This window comes from Sminthopsis crassicaudata, chromosome 1 (assembly GCF_048593235.1).
Source record: "Sminthopsis crassicaudata isolate SCR6 chromosome 1, ASM4859323v1, whole genome shotgun sequence".
NCBI lineage: Eukaryota > Metazoa > Chordata > Mammalia > Dasyuromorphia > Dasyuridae > Sminthopsis > Sminthopsis crassicaudata.
The window spans coordinates 647,154,956-647,172,640 of NC_133617.1; the positions used below are offsets into that span (position 1 = coordinate 647,154,956).

The 17,685-nt window shown below is 30.8% G+C and overlaps 1 protein-coding gene across 6 annotated transcripts in view; it reads left to right on the plus strand.

Moving 5' to 3' along the window:
* Positions 1-17,685, plus strand: part of CCDC171 (coiled-coil domain containing 171) — a 507,402-nt gene that overhangs the window by 218,041 nt on the left and 271,676 nt on the right. For all 6 annotated transcript variants that reach the window (XM_074282935.1, XM_074282936.1, XM_074282937.1 and 3 more), the window contains 5 exons: positions 4,706-4,812; positions 6,661-6,750; positions 8,127-8,327; positions 11,384-11,551; positions 13,153-13,341. In XM_074282935.1, coding sequence (XP_074139036.1) covers positions 4,706-4,812; positions 6,661-6,750; positions 8,127-8,327; positions 11,384-11,551; positions 13,153-13,341 — 755 coding nt within the window. The remainder of the gene's footprint in view (positions 1-4,705; positions 4,813-6,660; positions 6,751-8,126; positions 8,328-11,383; positions 11,552-13,152; positions 13,342-17,685) is intronic.

Sequence of the window (17,685 nt, forward strand, 5' to 3'; positions counted from 1 at the left end):
AAAGTATAGAAGTAACCGAATCCTTCAGATCTAGGAAATGTCACAAAAACACATAACGTTATATCCCATCTGGGCTCTTATCCATACTTAAAAATTAAGTTGCTAATATTAAATTGATGTGGTACTTTTTCCACTGCTATTTGCAGTTTAAATAATGAAATCTAGAGAAAGCAATGCTTTCATGAAAGTAATTCTTTTTAATTATAGAATTTTTTTTGACAGGGAGATTATTTAGCACAGTGAACAGTAAATTATAATATATCAGTAAGTGTTAATTGAGAACAAACCCAAACCTAAAAAAAAAGTTTTTAGAATAAAGTTTATTAAATTGTTTGGAATAGGAGTGAGCTGAAAAAGGTGTTATCCACTTTTCCAGCTTTTGTAAATTTTTCATCATACAGAGTTCAAATGAGATTTCAAGGACATTACACCTTATTGGTCAACCCCCAGGCAGTGTCAGATATGGTATGGAGATTGCTTGAAATGTGTATCAACAGGTCATTCCAATAATTTTGAGCAAGTTTTCTCTCCAGAGTAAAGGACATTACAGTTGAATTTTCTTTATGTTAGTCATCTAAAGTGATTCCCTAGCCTAGTTCTTGGTATAAGTTTTGAAATGAAGTTGACAATGTAGGTTTTATTCCATTATTTATTTGCTCTTTGCCCTTCCTATTGCATTTATCTAATAGAGGTGAATAGAACTGATCAGAATCGTACGCTAGTTTGTGTCAGAAGCAGAAATTAACTTCAAGTCTTTCTGACACTGAGGCCTGCTTTTTTAGAGAAACAGAAATGTTGTTACTCTTAAGTCTGTAAAGTGTAGAACAAATTATAATACTGATTGGCATCATTAAAGGAATTTTCTTCCTTTAGAGTTCTTTATCCTAAGAAATAATTGGCCCAGTCTTTAAAAAAGAATAAATATTTTGTGCTTCAAACTGAATAAGAAAACAGGGGCAATTAAATTTAACATATGTGTGTATGTGTATGTGTGTGTGTGTGTGTATGTATATATATATATATGTATATATATATATATATATACATACACACACCTTTGCTTTTACAATTCTTACTAAAGGTGTTGAGTTAATATTCTCATCCAATTTCCTTGTGCCTTGAATTAATGCAGGTATAACCCATATGAAGATTATCTTGGCAAAAATTGCTTGGCAATAAAATCATTAATTCATTAAGACCAAACTCTCCAACTTAAGATCATTAAATCCAGATGTAACATTTTTGTTACTTATCCCTTTTGTCATATTTATAGCATCAGAACCCATGTTTATAATATAGAAATGTCCTCTCCATTTCTTTCTCCTATGTCCCATAATCCCATGTCATATAATGGTGAAATAATAACTCAAATTTATATGCATTTTAGGGTAATAAAATTATCTTATTTGTTTCAGTTCTGTTTATAAAATTATATTATTCATTGTACTAATACTGTTAGGCAGGTTTAGTAGTATTATCTTCATTTTGTGGATGATAAAATTGAACCAGAGAGACCCAAGTGCATTAGTTCATGGCCATGAAGATAGTTTAGTGTCAAGAATGAACTCAAAGCCAATTATCCCAACTCAAATACTGCTGCTATTTTCATTATTATTTCATTGTCTTTCAGGAGCCAGCATAATAAGTCACAAATACTCAGAATTAGAAGGGTCAACAATCTCTTCCGCAATATCCTCAGTAACTGGCTGTCTAGGCTTTACTTGACGACAACCCATTATTGGCCATGTTGTAGGTTAGCATATATAAGTAAACACTCATAAGTATACATATATATGGATATATGTATTTGTATATGCATATAGGTATGCAGTTTACCGAAAAATCTATTTTTCCTTTCACCTATCCTCAATAATTATGTTAAAATTATTATGCTAAAAATGAGTAATCATTTCTACATTTGACCCCTTTATCTTTTGAGTGCCATAGATTTCTCAGTGGAAATATTTTTGTAGCATGACATAGTAGATACAAGGTCAGCATTGGGGTTGGGGAAAGTCTGGATTTGATTTCTGACTTTGACATACAACTATTTTTGTGACTATCAAGAGGTCATTTAACTTCCACTGCTCTACTTGATTCCTTAAAACTATTATTTATTGATGAGTTTAAGAGTCTGTTGTATTTGGGGTACTGTGCTTGAAGCTGTAGGCACACTGACAAAAACAAAAGTCTTATTTCAATTCTGGAAAGAAGTAAGGTACAGTAATCTTTGTGTGAAAATAAATGTTTTGTGTTAAGCTGAAAGGATCAGACATATCTTTGGACTTATGTATAATACAGTAGCTAGTTCAGAATCAAATATACTAACAACAGTCAATCGATGATTGAATCCAATGATGAAGGATGGGGAGGGAGAAGAGAGGAAAGGAATAAGGATTGAGTTTATCTTTCCCTGGTCCAAATTATTCAGGTGATAACCTTGTAAACTTCAAAAGGCAGAAGGATCTGGAATTCTTGTTGGTAGTAGCATCTACTAAAGCTTGTAGCTATATCCTTGAAACAAAAATGGATGATAACAGAGTTTACATCTGGAGCTAAGAGCCATCCTAAGGACAAACTAGATCCATGAAAAAAGGTAGCTTTACTATTCCCCAAAGGCAATGAATCTCATAGCCCAATAGAATGCTACACCAAAGGGAAACTTCACAGGGACTGTATGAAGAGAGAAAAAAAGACTTGTAATAGAGGTATCTATATATTGCTGGCAATCCTCTTGGGTCCCAACAAATTATATGAAAATGTAATTAGGAAATATTTAATAAAATGAAAATGCAAAAAAAACCATCAGTAAATAACATTTTATAACAAAAATAGATAACATTTTAAAGCTGTTAGTATGTCACTTTCAGAGATTCTTATGTATATACTGGTTCTATTTGAGTGTGATACTGACTTAGAAAGCAGGAGCTATGAGTTTTTTCTTTTTCTACCTGAGTCTCTAAGTTTAAACCTACTCTTCTGGGGACCTCATGTATGCCAAAAAATACACCCCCAGCTTGAGAAGTTATTTCTGCATCAGTTGCCCTTGTTATTTAGTCTAGCTATTAATAAGAGAGGACTCCTCTTGTGAATCTTGAAAATCTGAACCAATTAAGGTTATCCTTAGAATCCTGAAAGGTGATATAGTTGCTTTCTTCTGTGGATGCAGGGATAATTAGAGTAGGGAGAGTAGCTCCAGAAGAGTCAGTAGAAATGCTTAAATTATCGTTAATCAGCAAATCTTTATAAAGTACTTATTTTGTGTCAAGTAATATTCTTAGCACTGGGGATATAAAAAAGACAAAACCAAAATAAAACAAAAACACCCTTTCTCAAAATGCTTACATTACAAAAGATGAGACAGTGAGAAAGTAAGGACATAAAAGGTATGTATAGAGTAGATGGAAGCTAACCTTAGAGGAGAAGGACTTAGTAGGTGGGGGACTGGGAAGGACCTCTTGTAGAATGTATGATTCAGAGTTCCTAAGGAAGCCAAAGAAACTGAGAGAAGGTGAGGAAGGAGAGTCCTCCATGGAGGACATAATTAATGTAAAAATCAGGAGATGTACAAGGAAAAACCAGTAAGCCAGTGTACCTATGTAGAGGAGATAGAAGGTAATAAGCTATAATAGATAGGAGAAGTAGGAAAGGGCCAGGTTATGAAGAATCTTAAGTATCAAGCAAAAAAACTTTATATTTGACCCTTGAGATAATAGGGAGCCATTTGACATTTTATTATTTAATGGATGATTGGTCAGACTTACACTTTTGGATTTGGCAGTTGTGTGGATTGGTATAAGAAGAGAATTGAGGCAAAGAGACTCATTAAACAATAACTGTTATTGTTGCCTAAGCAATTTGTGATGAGTCTGTATGGGGTTATGGCTGATATGAATGGGAATAAAGGGACCATCTATATCATATGCTATGAAAGTAGAAATTACAAATCATAGACAATTACTGAAAAGTGGAATATTAACATAGCCTATCAATCAAAAGATTTAAAAACTGTTGACCATACTACATTAATATTTTGAACTGTATTTGACCATGTTACACTGATTAAAACAACTCAGCTTAAAAATGTAGTTTGAGGGTAAAATAAATGGAGATATACATATTTGTACAATGAGTGTATCCGTTTTAAAGAGTTTTAATTGAAACATGATGTAGGTCTATGTAGATAATAGCATTTTGATTGTTTATTTTGGATAGCAGCTTAAGAGAATTGAAGGGTTGAAGGATATTTCCAAGCATAATAGAAATTTATTTGCTCTTGGGCTTAGTAGTACTTTATTAAGTAGATTGAATAGTAAATTACAAGTGGCCTGACTGGTCAAAAATACTAAGAACCAAAGCATATTGAAAAAAAGGAAAAAGAAACTAACCTTTACATATGGAAAGTAACAGGTGCATAGCAAATTATCAGTTATTGACAAATAGGAAAAAACAACAGCAGCATGTAGACTTCATCAAGGCAGAGTAGCTTACATACTTAAATCTGCTACTTTAGAAACTTTAATTTGACTATTTGTTTTAATAAGATATGAAAACCTGTCCACACAACATTGCCTTGGAGAATAAGATTACTATTCCATGTTCCATATTGTCATTGCAGCCTTATGCAATTATATTACTGTTACAGTTTGGTTAGCTTTTGTCTGTAACTTGAAGAGCTTTATTTTCATCCTCTATTTTTCTCTAGGCATCCACAAGGACGAAGATAAAGCTCTCAGCTTCTCTGTTGTCCTTGAGACTTTGAGGCATACCTTGACAGATTACCAGAACAAGCTGGAAGATGCATCTAATGAGGTAATACTTGCACTGTTTGGCTCCACATATATAGCCTTCGGCCTTCATAGTACATATTCCTTATTTGTTACAAAGGTCAAAAGATTGAGAGTGTTGAATTGACAGCTTTCAGTGATAGCAAAAAAAGAAACATTCTGTCACAACTTTTTCTTTGAGCTTACCCTAAAGTAATGTCAAAAATTTAATTTTCTTATATCATCCTAAACTTTTGAACTCCTAATTATTTTCTAATTCTTAACTTCCTCTTCTCCTTAGTTTAATTTTTTGAAAGGTTGACAGTAATTTAAACATTTAAATAATATATTTAAATTTTATACATTTTCAACTGGAAATTTAGAAAATAATTTCTAATTTAGTATATTATTGAATAAGAATTGTGAATTGTTCCTTTCTATTTAGGACATCACTTAGGAAAAAAGGAAGAGAAATCTGTGTTACAGTTCTAAAGGGAGCAAAGTGTAGTTAGATTTTTTTTTTTTTAAATTAAGTATCTGTTTGATGTAGCCAGGAAGCTTTTAATTTACTGATTGAAAAACCTCATCTCATATTTATCATCTTATTTGTATTATTTTAATGTGTTGGTTGATAATCTTGGGTATTAAAATGTTTTATGTATTTGTTGCTGAAAAATTGAAGAGTTTATTTAGTTACATCTTGTCAAATTATGTAATACAAAATAATTATATTAGATGTAATTAGCTAACAAAACAATGAACAGATTCTTCAAAGCAAGAAGTTACATAGCATAGATTTTGGATTTTCAATTTGCATTCACAAGCTTTGGCTTTTATTGGCCTTAAGAGTCAAGTCATCCAATCAACAACCATTTATTAATTTCCTACTGTATACCAAACATTGTGTTCAGCACTATGGATTGATGATAAAGCCATTAACTTTCAGTGTTATAAGACTTCCCTCTCTGAACCCTCTTTATTAGGGTAGATGAAGAAAATGAATTGTCTTTATTATGCTCTTTGTGCTTGTTCAAGCATCACAAAAAAGTGACCATTGGAAATTATCACATTTCTGTAAACGGCAAAATATCTTTAGGACTTTCTCAGTGAGATAAGTAACTAATATTGTTAGTAGTTTATGAAACTCTTCTGAGGCCCAGGTCTGGAAGCTGCAAAGTAACCAGGAACATGTTACCCACAGCGAATTGTTATTTGGGAGGATGAATGTCACATGATCCTCAGAGCAGTTGAAAAGTCGACTCAGCAGGCTTTGGCTTAGTAATGCGCTTTGTTGTGAAACAGTGCCAGAGACAGCAGTGGGGAGACCAAGGGGGTGGTTGAAAAGAAAGCAAAAAAAGCTGTCTGACAGAAAGAAGAATGAACTGTCAAAGAAAATAAATCACAAGCAGTGCAGGACCAACTGATGACCTGCCACAAGCCTTCCCAGTAGGACTGCATGTGACTGACCCTGAAATTGTCATATGGAGCCAGAGATCCACTGAATACCTTCGTCATGTGTAGAATGAGCAGTCATCTCTATCCTTGTTTTTTCTTGTTCATACTACTGATTTTGGCTTTTTGTGTTTGCAAAATTTAGCAATTAAAGTACTTAAAATAAAAATAATAAAGATTTGTGGCATCTACTAAAATTTTATAATGCTGCTGAGATTTTAAGCTTGAGTACCTTTTCTCCTTTTTTTATAATATAAGCTTATAACAGGAACTATATATAGATATAAATGAAGTGAATTACATTTTTGAGATTGACTTCAAAAAATTAAAATAGGTGATCTTCTATAGTCTCGGGTTATACAATAAAATATTTAAGTGTTAGCTTTTTATGTTACTATTTGTAAACATTTTTTAAAATTATTTTTATTTCATTTTTTATTAGCTAAACTACCTGCAAATGACTTCTGAAAAAACACTTAGGGAACTTGATGCTACTAAACAGGAGATGGAAAGTCAAAGCAAAAGTCTAAAGGTATAGTTGCTTAGAATACTTTCTTTCCCCTTTGGAAATAGAACTTTTTCTTTTTTTCTTATGTTTCATAACATTTTTTATTGGATACTTTTGAATTTTAAGATAAATTAAAATTTCATATTTAAGAAAAAATTTTATTCAGAATAGTGAAAGTTTTATCTTCATACATTTTATTGAATATATTTAATGCATATTTTTATACTACCCTTAGTTTTACATATTGCAAAATTTTTACTATTCAAAGATTTTTAAATAACATTTTGTCATTCTTCACATACATTATTTTGGAATTACGTTTTTGTTACTGGGAAAATAGGTGTAAGATTAAATTAAATCTAGTTTCATATGTATGTATACTTAAACATAATACCATAAATTCCAAAAATGATAAAATGTAAAATGTAGTGTTATTTTAAAAATAATTTGTTACAAAAAGAATGGAAATCTTTAATTTAGAATACATTTTGATTATTTTGGGAAATTATGTTATTTCTGGTTAGGAAAGCTAAAAATCACTAATTTAAACAGCTTTGTAAGGTGCTATTCTGATATTTAAAACTTTTTAAGTTTCTTAGCTGGCACCTTTTTATGCCAAAACAAAATTAAAGTTTCAAAGCTTCTGAGTGCCCAATTTCGGTATAATTTTTATTGTATTACTTTAGGGGTACATAGTAATATTTCTTAAAAATTTAATATATAATATCAAAAGTTCATGAGATAGTTGTTCAAATAGCCCCAAATTTCTCAATTTAAGTAATTAATAGTGAAAGATAAATATACTTCTGTTATTATTAAAGGCTTTACTGGAAGATGAACATCTTATTAATAATTTGTTGTAAATATTAAAACACTTTCAGTTTTCAAATTTGCAAGTAAATTTTTTTCATAAAAACATAAATATCAACAAAATAATTAGGAATTTAGTTAAGAACTTTTTACCTATACTTCAGGTTTCTAATTTAACATATATTTTATCACATACATATATGTATATGTTTATATATATATATATATATATATATATATATATATATATATATATATATATATATATATATATACATATTATAACTGAAGAAATTTTGTTTGATGATATTGGACTAGTAATTCTTCAAAAGAAAAAGAAGTTATAACAGAAAACTGAGAATGAAAAAAAAAGGTAACTAATTTTTAATCACACTTGTTTATTAGTGAAATCTTCAAGATCTGTGTTAATTTCAAATCAAACTATCTTTCTGGTTAAACTCAAATGCTTTTTTCTCCCCATCCCCCTAGGGAAAAAATTATGTACTTTATTCTGCTTTTTGAAAAGTCACTTGTTCAAGTGTTTTATCAGATAAACTTACTAGTTACTTTTTATTTGGTATCTTTGACAGGAAGCACAGGATAAACTGGTTAATGTCAATCAAGAGTTAAATCACCTGCGAACTAAGTATGCAGACAGAGAATCTATAATAGGCACTTTAAAAGTGGAACTCCAAAATGTTTTACATTGTTGGGAAAAAGAGAAAATGCGAGTAGCACAATCTGAAAATGAAATCCAGAAGCTTTCCCAGGCTTTCCATAAGGATATTGAGGTATTACTAGAGACAAAAACACTGTCAGAAAAGGTTTTCAACTAATCTTGTTTTATACATTTACATACATCAAAATGGCTACTTTTGGTCTACTGTGATTTCTTTCCAAAGATGAATTTATACTATGCATTTTGAAATATGCATATTACATTCATAAAATTGGTCACATCTTTTATCTTAAAGTTTTATAAGATGAAATATTTGTTATTTAATTTTATCAATTAACAAACATGTATTAAGTACCTACAGTGCAAAGAATTATGCCAAGGCACTGAGAATACAAATACAAATGAAGTAGTTCTCGCTTTGAAGGAATTTACCATGCCAAGTAGATTGGTTGTATAAGATAATACTCTGATATCTTGTCTGCTGATTATAGATTTATATTTTAATAATCTAAATATTTTATAATTCCAGAATACTAATTTTTAGAATAATTAAATCTCAGAAATCTGTGAAACACCAAGAATTAAGGCCTGCTTTAGTTTTCACATTTTGATTCACAACGTGATAGTTCACATACATTGTTTTTCCAATTTCAGGGTCTTTTCTCTTTTCAATTAAATTATTTCATTAGTCTTCTAACTTGTCTTCCTAGCTAGAGTCTTTCTTCTTCAGTCTATTCTCTATACCATTATCTACATAACCTTTCTAATGCATTGTTGTGATCCTGTTGCTGCTTTTCTCAAAAAACTTGAGCAGTGATTTTCTGTGGCTATTGAATAAATTATGAACTTTTGGTCCTGTCATTCAAGGCTGTATCTGCTTGCTCTAATATACCTGAAGCCTTCTTTTTATATGTTTTACATTTCTGGCCATGTTTGATTATTTTTTTCTTGCTGTTACTGTCCTGCTTCTTCTTCCTTATCTTCTATGTCTGGAATGTTTCCTTATGCCAACCAGCCTCCTATTCCTATTCCCAATCAGGAGCGTTTTGTGTTAGAATTCTAGTCCTGCAGTCAGGAAGACTTGGATTCAAATTTAGGTTCTCCTACTTAGTAGCTGTGTGATTTGCGGCAAGTCAACTTAAACTGTTTGCCTTAAGTTTCTCAGTTGTAAAATGAGAGTAATAATAGCACCCATCTCCCAAGGTTCTTATAATATATATCAAATGAGATAATATTTGCAAAGCATTTAGCATAGTACTTGCCTGGCACTGAATAGTTACCATATAAATAATAGCTATTATTGTTATTGTTGCTTTTTTTTTTTTTTTTTTTGCTCAGATGTCTTTCTGGAATATTGCATCCTTTTTTAAAAAGTCAATGTTTGTATACACTTATCTTTCTTCCAGATTAGAGTGTTTGTTCCCTATCCAGTTTATATCACTACTACTTAAAGCACAATGCCTTACAAATTATAGGTGTTTAATATATTTGTTGAATTAAATTAATTCATACTGTAGCAAAACATGTTTGTCTCATAAAAAGAATTATTTGTTAACCAAATAAATTGTCTTCTGTTTTATTTTGACTTGGTATATAGCTAAACTAGTTAGCAATGAACTTATCTGAGTTGTTCTGCATATTGAGCTTATTATTCTAACAAATATGAACAGTAATGCCAACTGAGTGAAACAGAAACATTCTTTCCATCATTTTTACAGTCTAGGATTTAAATTGTGTCCACATGAAGCAGTTGGAATTGTTCTACACATCAGATAATGATTAAAGTAAAGGAAACTAGAAGCCTGACTATATTGTAAAGTCAGCATGTCTACAGCATTGTGGTTGGATTCAACATGTGCAAATTGATTTCGGGTCTTGGGATTTCTTTTTCATGCCAAATGGATGATTATCGTGCCTGGTTTATCATAGTCCAAGCAAAAAGAATACAATGGCAACACAATTAATTGTTAACACTGAGAAAGTTCTTGATCACTTGATGATATGTTAGGGAATTTTTTTTAATGTCCCTACACTACATCAGATGATTTGTTTTGAATAAGATCTTTGACTATTTCAGGAGTTGAGAAATGCAGAATATTAATCTGTCAAATGAACAACTCAGAGCACATTTACAAACTCTTGATGTAAACATAGATTTTAATTTTAAAGCCATGTTCCCTTTTTTCTCTTTCTTTTCTTTTCTTTTCTTTTTTTTTTTTGAAATACTCTGCATAGAAAAGGTACTTTTCTGTACTGCTTAACATTAGTATAAGAGACATTATAAATTGAGGGGAAATCTCTGAAGAAAATCCTATAATTTTCCTTATGGTATAGTATAATTTTTATAAATTTCTCATAATAAGAGTTTTTTTTTAAATAGAAGCGTAGTGAAAGATAATTTTATTAATTTGTATTTTATGTATAAAATTTTTATACTCTAGCTTCACTTTTTTTTCAGAATCATGCCTTGGGTCAGACTCTAAGAATAAATGTATCTGCTTCATGTTAAATTCTGCTCTTAGGTGAAGAGTATTTTTTCAATTTCCTAATGCATTTTAATGGGTCAGTTTTATTTGATGTTTCTAATTTGGCTTTTTTGTACAGATTGTCTATCAAATTGATAGGAATTGAGTTGTGCTATCTCTTTGTAATAATGAAAATATCTCATGTACTTTTTAATATGTCTAATGATAGGGCAGAAAAACATATATTTGGGAAAAAACACAGTAGGCTTCTCTATCTTAATAACCTTCATTTCACTAGTTGATAAGCTAAAGGACTCAGGATAAAATTGCCTATAAAAAGTGAGTAAATCCTGGAAGCTAGAAAGAAAAGGAGAAATTAGAGCAAAATAGTAAATGCTGAAATTATTAAAGTTTTTAAAAATATCATGGCAACATTTTAAACTGCACTTTGGATTAAATAATATACCTTTTGGGTAAAAACTAAAGAAAATATATTACAGTTATAGATATTAATGAATTATAATTTGTAAACAGTTTACTTTAATCTTTGGATTTCCTTTTCCTAGAATGTGAAAATAGTATCATTAAAACTACCACATTTTGATGTTCTCTCTTATGATCATGCTCAGATTTTGAAAGTGTATGTACATTTGGATCCTACAGTATTTATATACTGAAGTTAATATTTTTGCTTTCCTCACAGGAGAAGCTAACCTTCCTTCATACTTTATATCAGCACTTGGTAGCAGGCTGTGTGCTTATAAAACAACCAGAAGGCATGCTGGATAAATTCTCTTGGTCTGAGCTTTGTGCAGTCTTGCAGGAGAATGTTGATGCCCTGATCTTAGACCTCAACAGGGCTAATGAGAAGGTAACTGTCCTCAGGCACCAGATACCTCTATTAAATTCAGTGACATTTGTCCACATCACAGTATCATTAAGAAAGGCTGACATTCATCTTATTTCAAAAAGAATTTGGATGTTAATAATTCAATACCATTAATTATGGCTTGTCTACAACTCAGTTTGATGCCATTGCTGTGGGCATGTAAATGTGACTGAAGTCTGTATGAAGTCTCTAAGCTCCACTTTCTGTGCAGGACATGCTAATACTACTAGCCAGTATTAGCCACAGGGACCTAATTAAAAGAAAATAAATTAATCTTACTGATGAAGCAATTCAAAGGACTTAGTCATTTACTCTAATAAACCAACACTTTATCTTAGCATAAAACAGAAGCAAACTATAGTTATCCAAAAATATAATCTTAAAAAATTGACTTGATAAAAGTGAGGTAGTATTATTTTAAAAATAAATTTAAAGCAATTATATGCTTATAACATGTTTTCTAAAAGGTAATGATATACTTAATTGTAAAATCTATAACTCATAATATAGTAAATATTTTTGAGAGATTAGAACAGTAGAGTTATATAGTTACTTTACTATTTCCTAAGACTTAAACTTTTAGTCTTTCCAAAGGAAATACATTCAAAATCCCTCTTTAGATTATAATAAATTAAACTGGCTTAGCAGACATGTTGCTGTAAAGATATTGGTTCATTTTCTGGCTCTATTGAATTAGCTGGTCAGAACTATGTTCATGTGGTCTAGGAGAAGGATTCCAGATCTTGGCTGCACTGACATTTGCTCTTGAGGGATAGGAAGAGAAAAACGGTTCCATAAGTTTCTCATCTGTTGGAGACATGAAACAATTTCTTGGCCCAACTTCAGGAGTTCCTTACTATTGATAATTTTGGCTCTGATGCTATTAGTAGGATCACTAGAATGTTCTAGGAAGGATAAAAGCGGGAAAGGTTAGGGACAGCATAAATGATACTTAAGATTTTGAATGTATTTAAAATTATTTTCTGTTTGATTAGAAATTTTTTTAATGATGATAATCATGATTAACTATTAGAATCATTTTTAAACATACTGTGATTTTATAGATTTTTTGATGAACTTCAGTCATTATTATTATTTCCAAATTTTCATTAGTTGATGAAAAATGAATATGTGAAAAGGGCCTTTCCTCAATTTTTCTTATATGTGTACTCAAACCAGTATGAAACATTTTATTTTATTGTACATATTTTATGAAGATTTGGAGAGCTTTTCTCAAGTGGAGATTTTTGCTTTAAGGGGAATTATACAGTTTCTAACTTTCTTTTTTTGCTGATATTATTTACTGAATATCTTTGTTTAAATACATCTTAAATTTAACAGTTTATTTGGAGAAAAGAGAAATGATAATATTTATAGTGAAACCTGGTGTTAAATATTTCAATTTTCAGGTGAAGTATAATCACAGAATATACTTATCTTAGTTTTTTAATGTTTTAATTTTGTTTGGTTTAGGCTTTTTAAAAATATCATTTAGGTAGAAAATGAAATTGAAAAAATAACTTATTGTGAATTGGAAAACATGATTTGACCTTAGTTCTTTTGTTTACCAAATAACCACATAGATAACTCATCTAGAATATATTTGTAAAAACAAGTCTGATACTCTGAGAGAGCTTCAGCAGACCCAGGAAGACACTTTTAATAAAGTGGCAGAACAGATTAAAGCACAGGAGAGCTCTTGGCAGAAACAAAAGAAGGATTTGGAGCAGCAGTATACTGACGTCCTCCGGGAGGTTCAGATGAAGGCACAGGTATGCTACCAAAGTGCTGAAAAATGTTTGTATTTTTTTTCTCCACACCCTGTATCCTATTTTGGAGCCATAATAGAATTCTAATAAAATTAAAACTAGTTTTGAGAATTACATACAGATAAACACATATATAAATACACACACATATATACATACAGACCTATATACATTTTTAAATTCTCAATTGTGTTTTTTTTTTTTTTTTTTAGGAAATGAAAAGATATCTGGTTAATATATTCCAAATATATGTTCCTTAATCCTGAAATATTTCATCATTAAATTTTTGTGATCTTAAAAGTATAAAATAAAATATCAGAATCATTCTAAAATTTCTCATAGTTGTAGTCATAGTAAATTTTTTTTAGTATTGTTTCTATTTGTGAAGAGTATATCAGTATACTGCCATTTTAATTCATTTTAAGCTAAAATTTGGTTTATGGTTTCTGTGTTTCAGTAGCCCTTTTTATTGGCATTATGTAAGAAATATTTTATTCATTTTAAATCCCATACTAAAATAATTGACTGGGAAACATATTGTCTTTTTATTTGAATTGGAGTATGCAGAACCCAACTTGATGCTGATTATATCATACTTGTATAAATTGAATATTTAAGAAATTGAAAATTTAAGATCCTTCATAATCAAGATTATTATAATGACAATACAAGCTTTTTCATATTTAACTCAATAGACTCATAGATTTAACTTGATGATGAAAGTACTGTACCCAGGAGTAAAGATAGTGTCTGTTTTTCTGTGAGTCAGTACTTGTTTTCTTTATAGATCATGACAATGGATCATAGATACTTGTTTGGATGAGGGCCACAAATAGGAGTATTGCCTCTCATAAGGACCAGATTTGGAAGCCTACTGTAATGTGTGATGGCCTTGTTTTATTTTGGCATTGGAACTTTTCTCTGCCCTTAGGACAACTGCTTAACCTCTTTGGCCTTGTCTGGCTTACTTATAAAATCTGAGAATTGGACTAGATGACTCTTGGGAGCAAGAGTCTAATCCTTCTGATTCCATGCCAAGTTAGGTTACTTTTTCTTTAAAAGGTCATGAAACTATCCTCAAGACATGTCTTAGGGGACCAGAGGTTGGAGTGATTGAAATCACTTCTTGGTCACTTATGTAAAAAATCTCCAGAAGCCTGACTCTGAAGTTTGGCTAGCAGATAATAATGGGCAATTTGGTCTGACCAAGGAAATTTCCTTCTGTCAAGTGCTGAATTTTGTTAACTGTTGAAATGTCATACTTATTTCATTCTAATATCAAACTTAAATTAGCAGGAGAATTGAGATGTCAGACCTAGCCCATAATCACTTTTAAGGTCACTTCCAATTCTTTATTGTGTAATAATGTAACATGGTGCCAAAACCAATTTGCCAACAAGTGCAATTGAAACATTAATTAGACTTAATGTTTCTCAGTGCTGGCAGTCAAACTTTATTAATCATATATATGCAAACATAAGTTTCTATTTTCTATTAAACAAGATAAACTTTAATCCCACTGGGAAAGAACTACCAACTTGGTGGTTCTTGGGGCTTTCCAGTAAGCATATCTTATACTGGTACTTGGTGACAAAGATTCCTCTTTGCACAGCCATGGGTCATGTGTACCCTTCCATCTCATTTAGTCAACTGCTACTGCCTCAAGAAAATGTTTTGAGTTTCTTCAAATGGGCAATGGGTATTAATTAGGTTGTTGTACTCAAATTCTGATGGAATACTAGTGTGGTATAAAAAATGATGAAATGAAGAAATATGAGAAGAACCTATGAACCAAGAGGACAATTTATACATCAATATCATCATCACTGTTGTTACTAACATCAATATTGTTACACAAATAACTCCTAAAGACTTAAGAACTCTGACCAGTGTAATCACCAACCACAATTACCAAGGGCAAATAATGAAATATGCTGTTTATCTTTTGAGGGATAGGTAAAGAATCAGAATACAGAAAGCGGCACATATGCATTTATATATGGTTATGCATGTATATGTAAATGATCATAGATGTGTTTGTTACCACATGTAGAAATGATACCCATATATACACATTAAGACATACATATACCACACATTACCACATATTTCAATGTACATTCTATATAAAATATATTTAAACACATACATACTTATGTATATAGGTGCATACACATGTAATGTGTTTGTGTATATTCATATGTGTATATATCTAATAAAGACACAAATGTATATTCCCATGAATGATTATGGTCATGATAATAATAATGAATAATAATTAACATTTACATAGCATGTAAGGTGCTATGTGTTTTATAATTATTAATGCATTTGATCTTCACAGTAATCCTGGAATATAAATATTATTCCCATTTTCCAGATGAGAAAACTGAGGCAAACAAGGGATTAAGTGACTGGTCAAGGAGGATATAGTTAAGTTTCTAAGGCTGGATTTAAACTCAAGACTTAGTGGTTCTAGGACCAGTACCCCTATTCACTGTATTACCTAGCTGAATGTTGCAAGAAAGGATAATAAATTGACAGCTGATGAAGAAGATGCTATGGATTCTGAACATGTAATGGAACCATAGTGAGATATTCCTGAACAGTTTAAAAGAAAAATAAGAAATATGAAAATAAAATTTGTGTCCTGCATACAATAAATAAGTCATAAGATAGACTTTATTAATAGAAAAAAATTCATAGTGTCAGGTTTCATCAAAAGAGAGAACTGATTGTCCTTTACTTCTGTTTATTTCCATTCTCAATCTAGAAGAATAGAACCCCCCCCCAAAATAATAATAACATTAAAGGAAAACATAATTTGCATTTAAACAAAGCTTACTAACTCAAAGACACAATTCATAGAGAAAACTTGGTGAATGCTTGTCTCCTAGAAGAATACAGTAAGTTAGAAAACTTGAACATCAACTTCCTTTTCAGGCTTATTATAATATTTCTCATATTGTACTTTGTGTTTTAGCAAGACTTGCCATCTCTATTTCTTACATACAGCATTTCATTTCTCTTTTCTGTTTTGCAGAGTTTGTCTCTTACATTTCAGAAGTCTTACCTATCACTAGTATAAATAATCTAATAGTAATTAATCTTTATTATTATTAGCTATTAGGTTATTTTTATTAATCCACTAAACTGGAAGAATGAAATTTCTTTTTTTTTTAAACTTCAGTTTGTTTTAAAAATTGTTTATGAGAAGAAAGCCTTTTATAGCAATTTCATTTTGAGGACAACTTGTATGGAAATCTTGTTTTTGATAATTTACTAAAATTTTATCCTATGTAATATTACCCTTTTGAAGGTCAGTGCACTGAGTGGAGAGGATAGATTTTAGTTCATTTCATTTCAGTAAATATTTTTACATTGCTTACTGTGTTGTCAGGATTTGTGCTAAAGTTATTGAGATCAATGCAAGTAATTCCTTCCCCCAGACAGATTACATTCTACTGTGCATGGTATAATTATGTGTGCTCCAAGACAAATTGACAATGAATAATAATAATTAAAAGGATCTTGGAATCTTTCATGTAAGACCCAGCATCTAGCCTAAGCCTTGGTAAGAATGGAGCAGGAGTGAGAACTCTTTAATAGGAAAGAGCAGTATGTTGTAATAAAAAGGGTACTTAATTTAGAATCAAAAGATCTGTGATCAAGATTCTCTTCCTCTTATTAGCTATACTTTAGATAAATCACTTAACCTTTCTAATCACCATGCCCTCTAGAATATCATATTCTAAGCTTTGATTTTTTAATGTAAAAGCTGCTAAATCTTGTATTATCTTGACTGTGGCTCCTCAATACTCACATTGTTTCTAGTTGCTTGCAATATTTTCTCCTTGTCCTGGGAAATCTGGAGTTTGACTGTAATATTTGTGGAAATTTTCATTGTGGGATCTCTTTCAGGAGATAATAATCAGTGGATTATTCCAATTTGTATTTTGCACTTAGGTTCTAGAATATCAAGGCAGTTTTCCTTAGACAGTTTTTCCCTAAGTTTCTTTAACATGTGTACTTTTATTTGAACTGGTCTTAGGTCAGTGTACAAGTAAAGCTTCTCCCTTCCCTCACAGGGAGATGTTGGGGGCAGGGAGGGAATTTAAGGAACTATTCTTTATAGCTGTGACAATTTTTTTTAAAAAAAGGAATAAGTATTAATGTAGAATATACAAAGTTTTTTTTTTTTTTTTTTTTTTTTTTTTTTTTAAGGATTACATAATTTACAATGAAAGAAGTATTAGTACCTTTCCTTCTCCTCCCCTCTCCACCTGCATTTTTGTTGAATAGCTCCTTTGCTCTATTGGTAGATTGGTTAATAGAAGCAAGTAACTC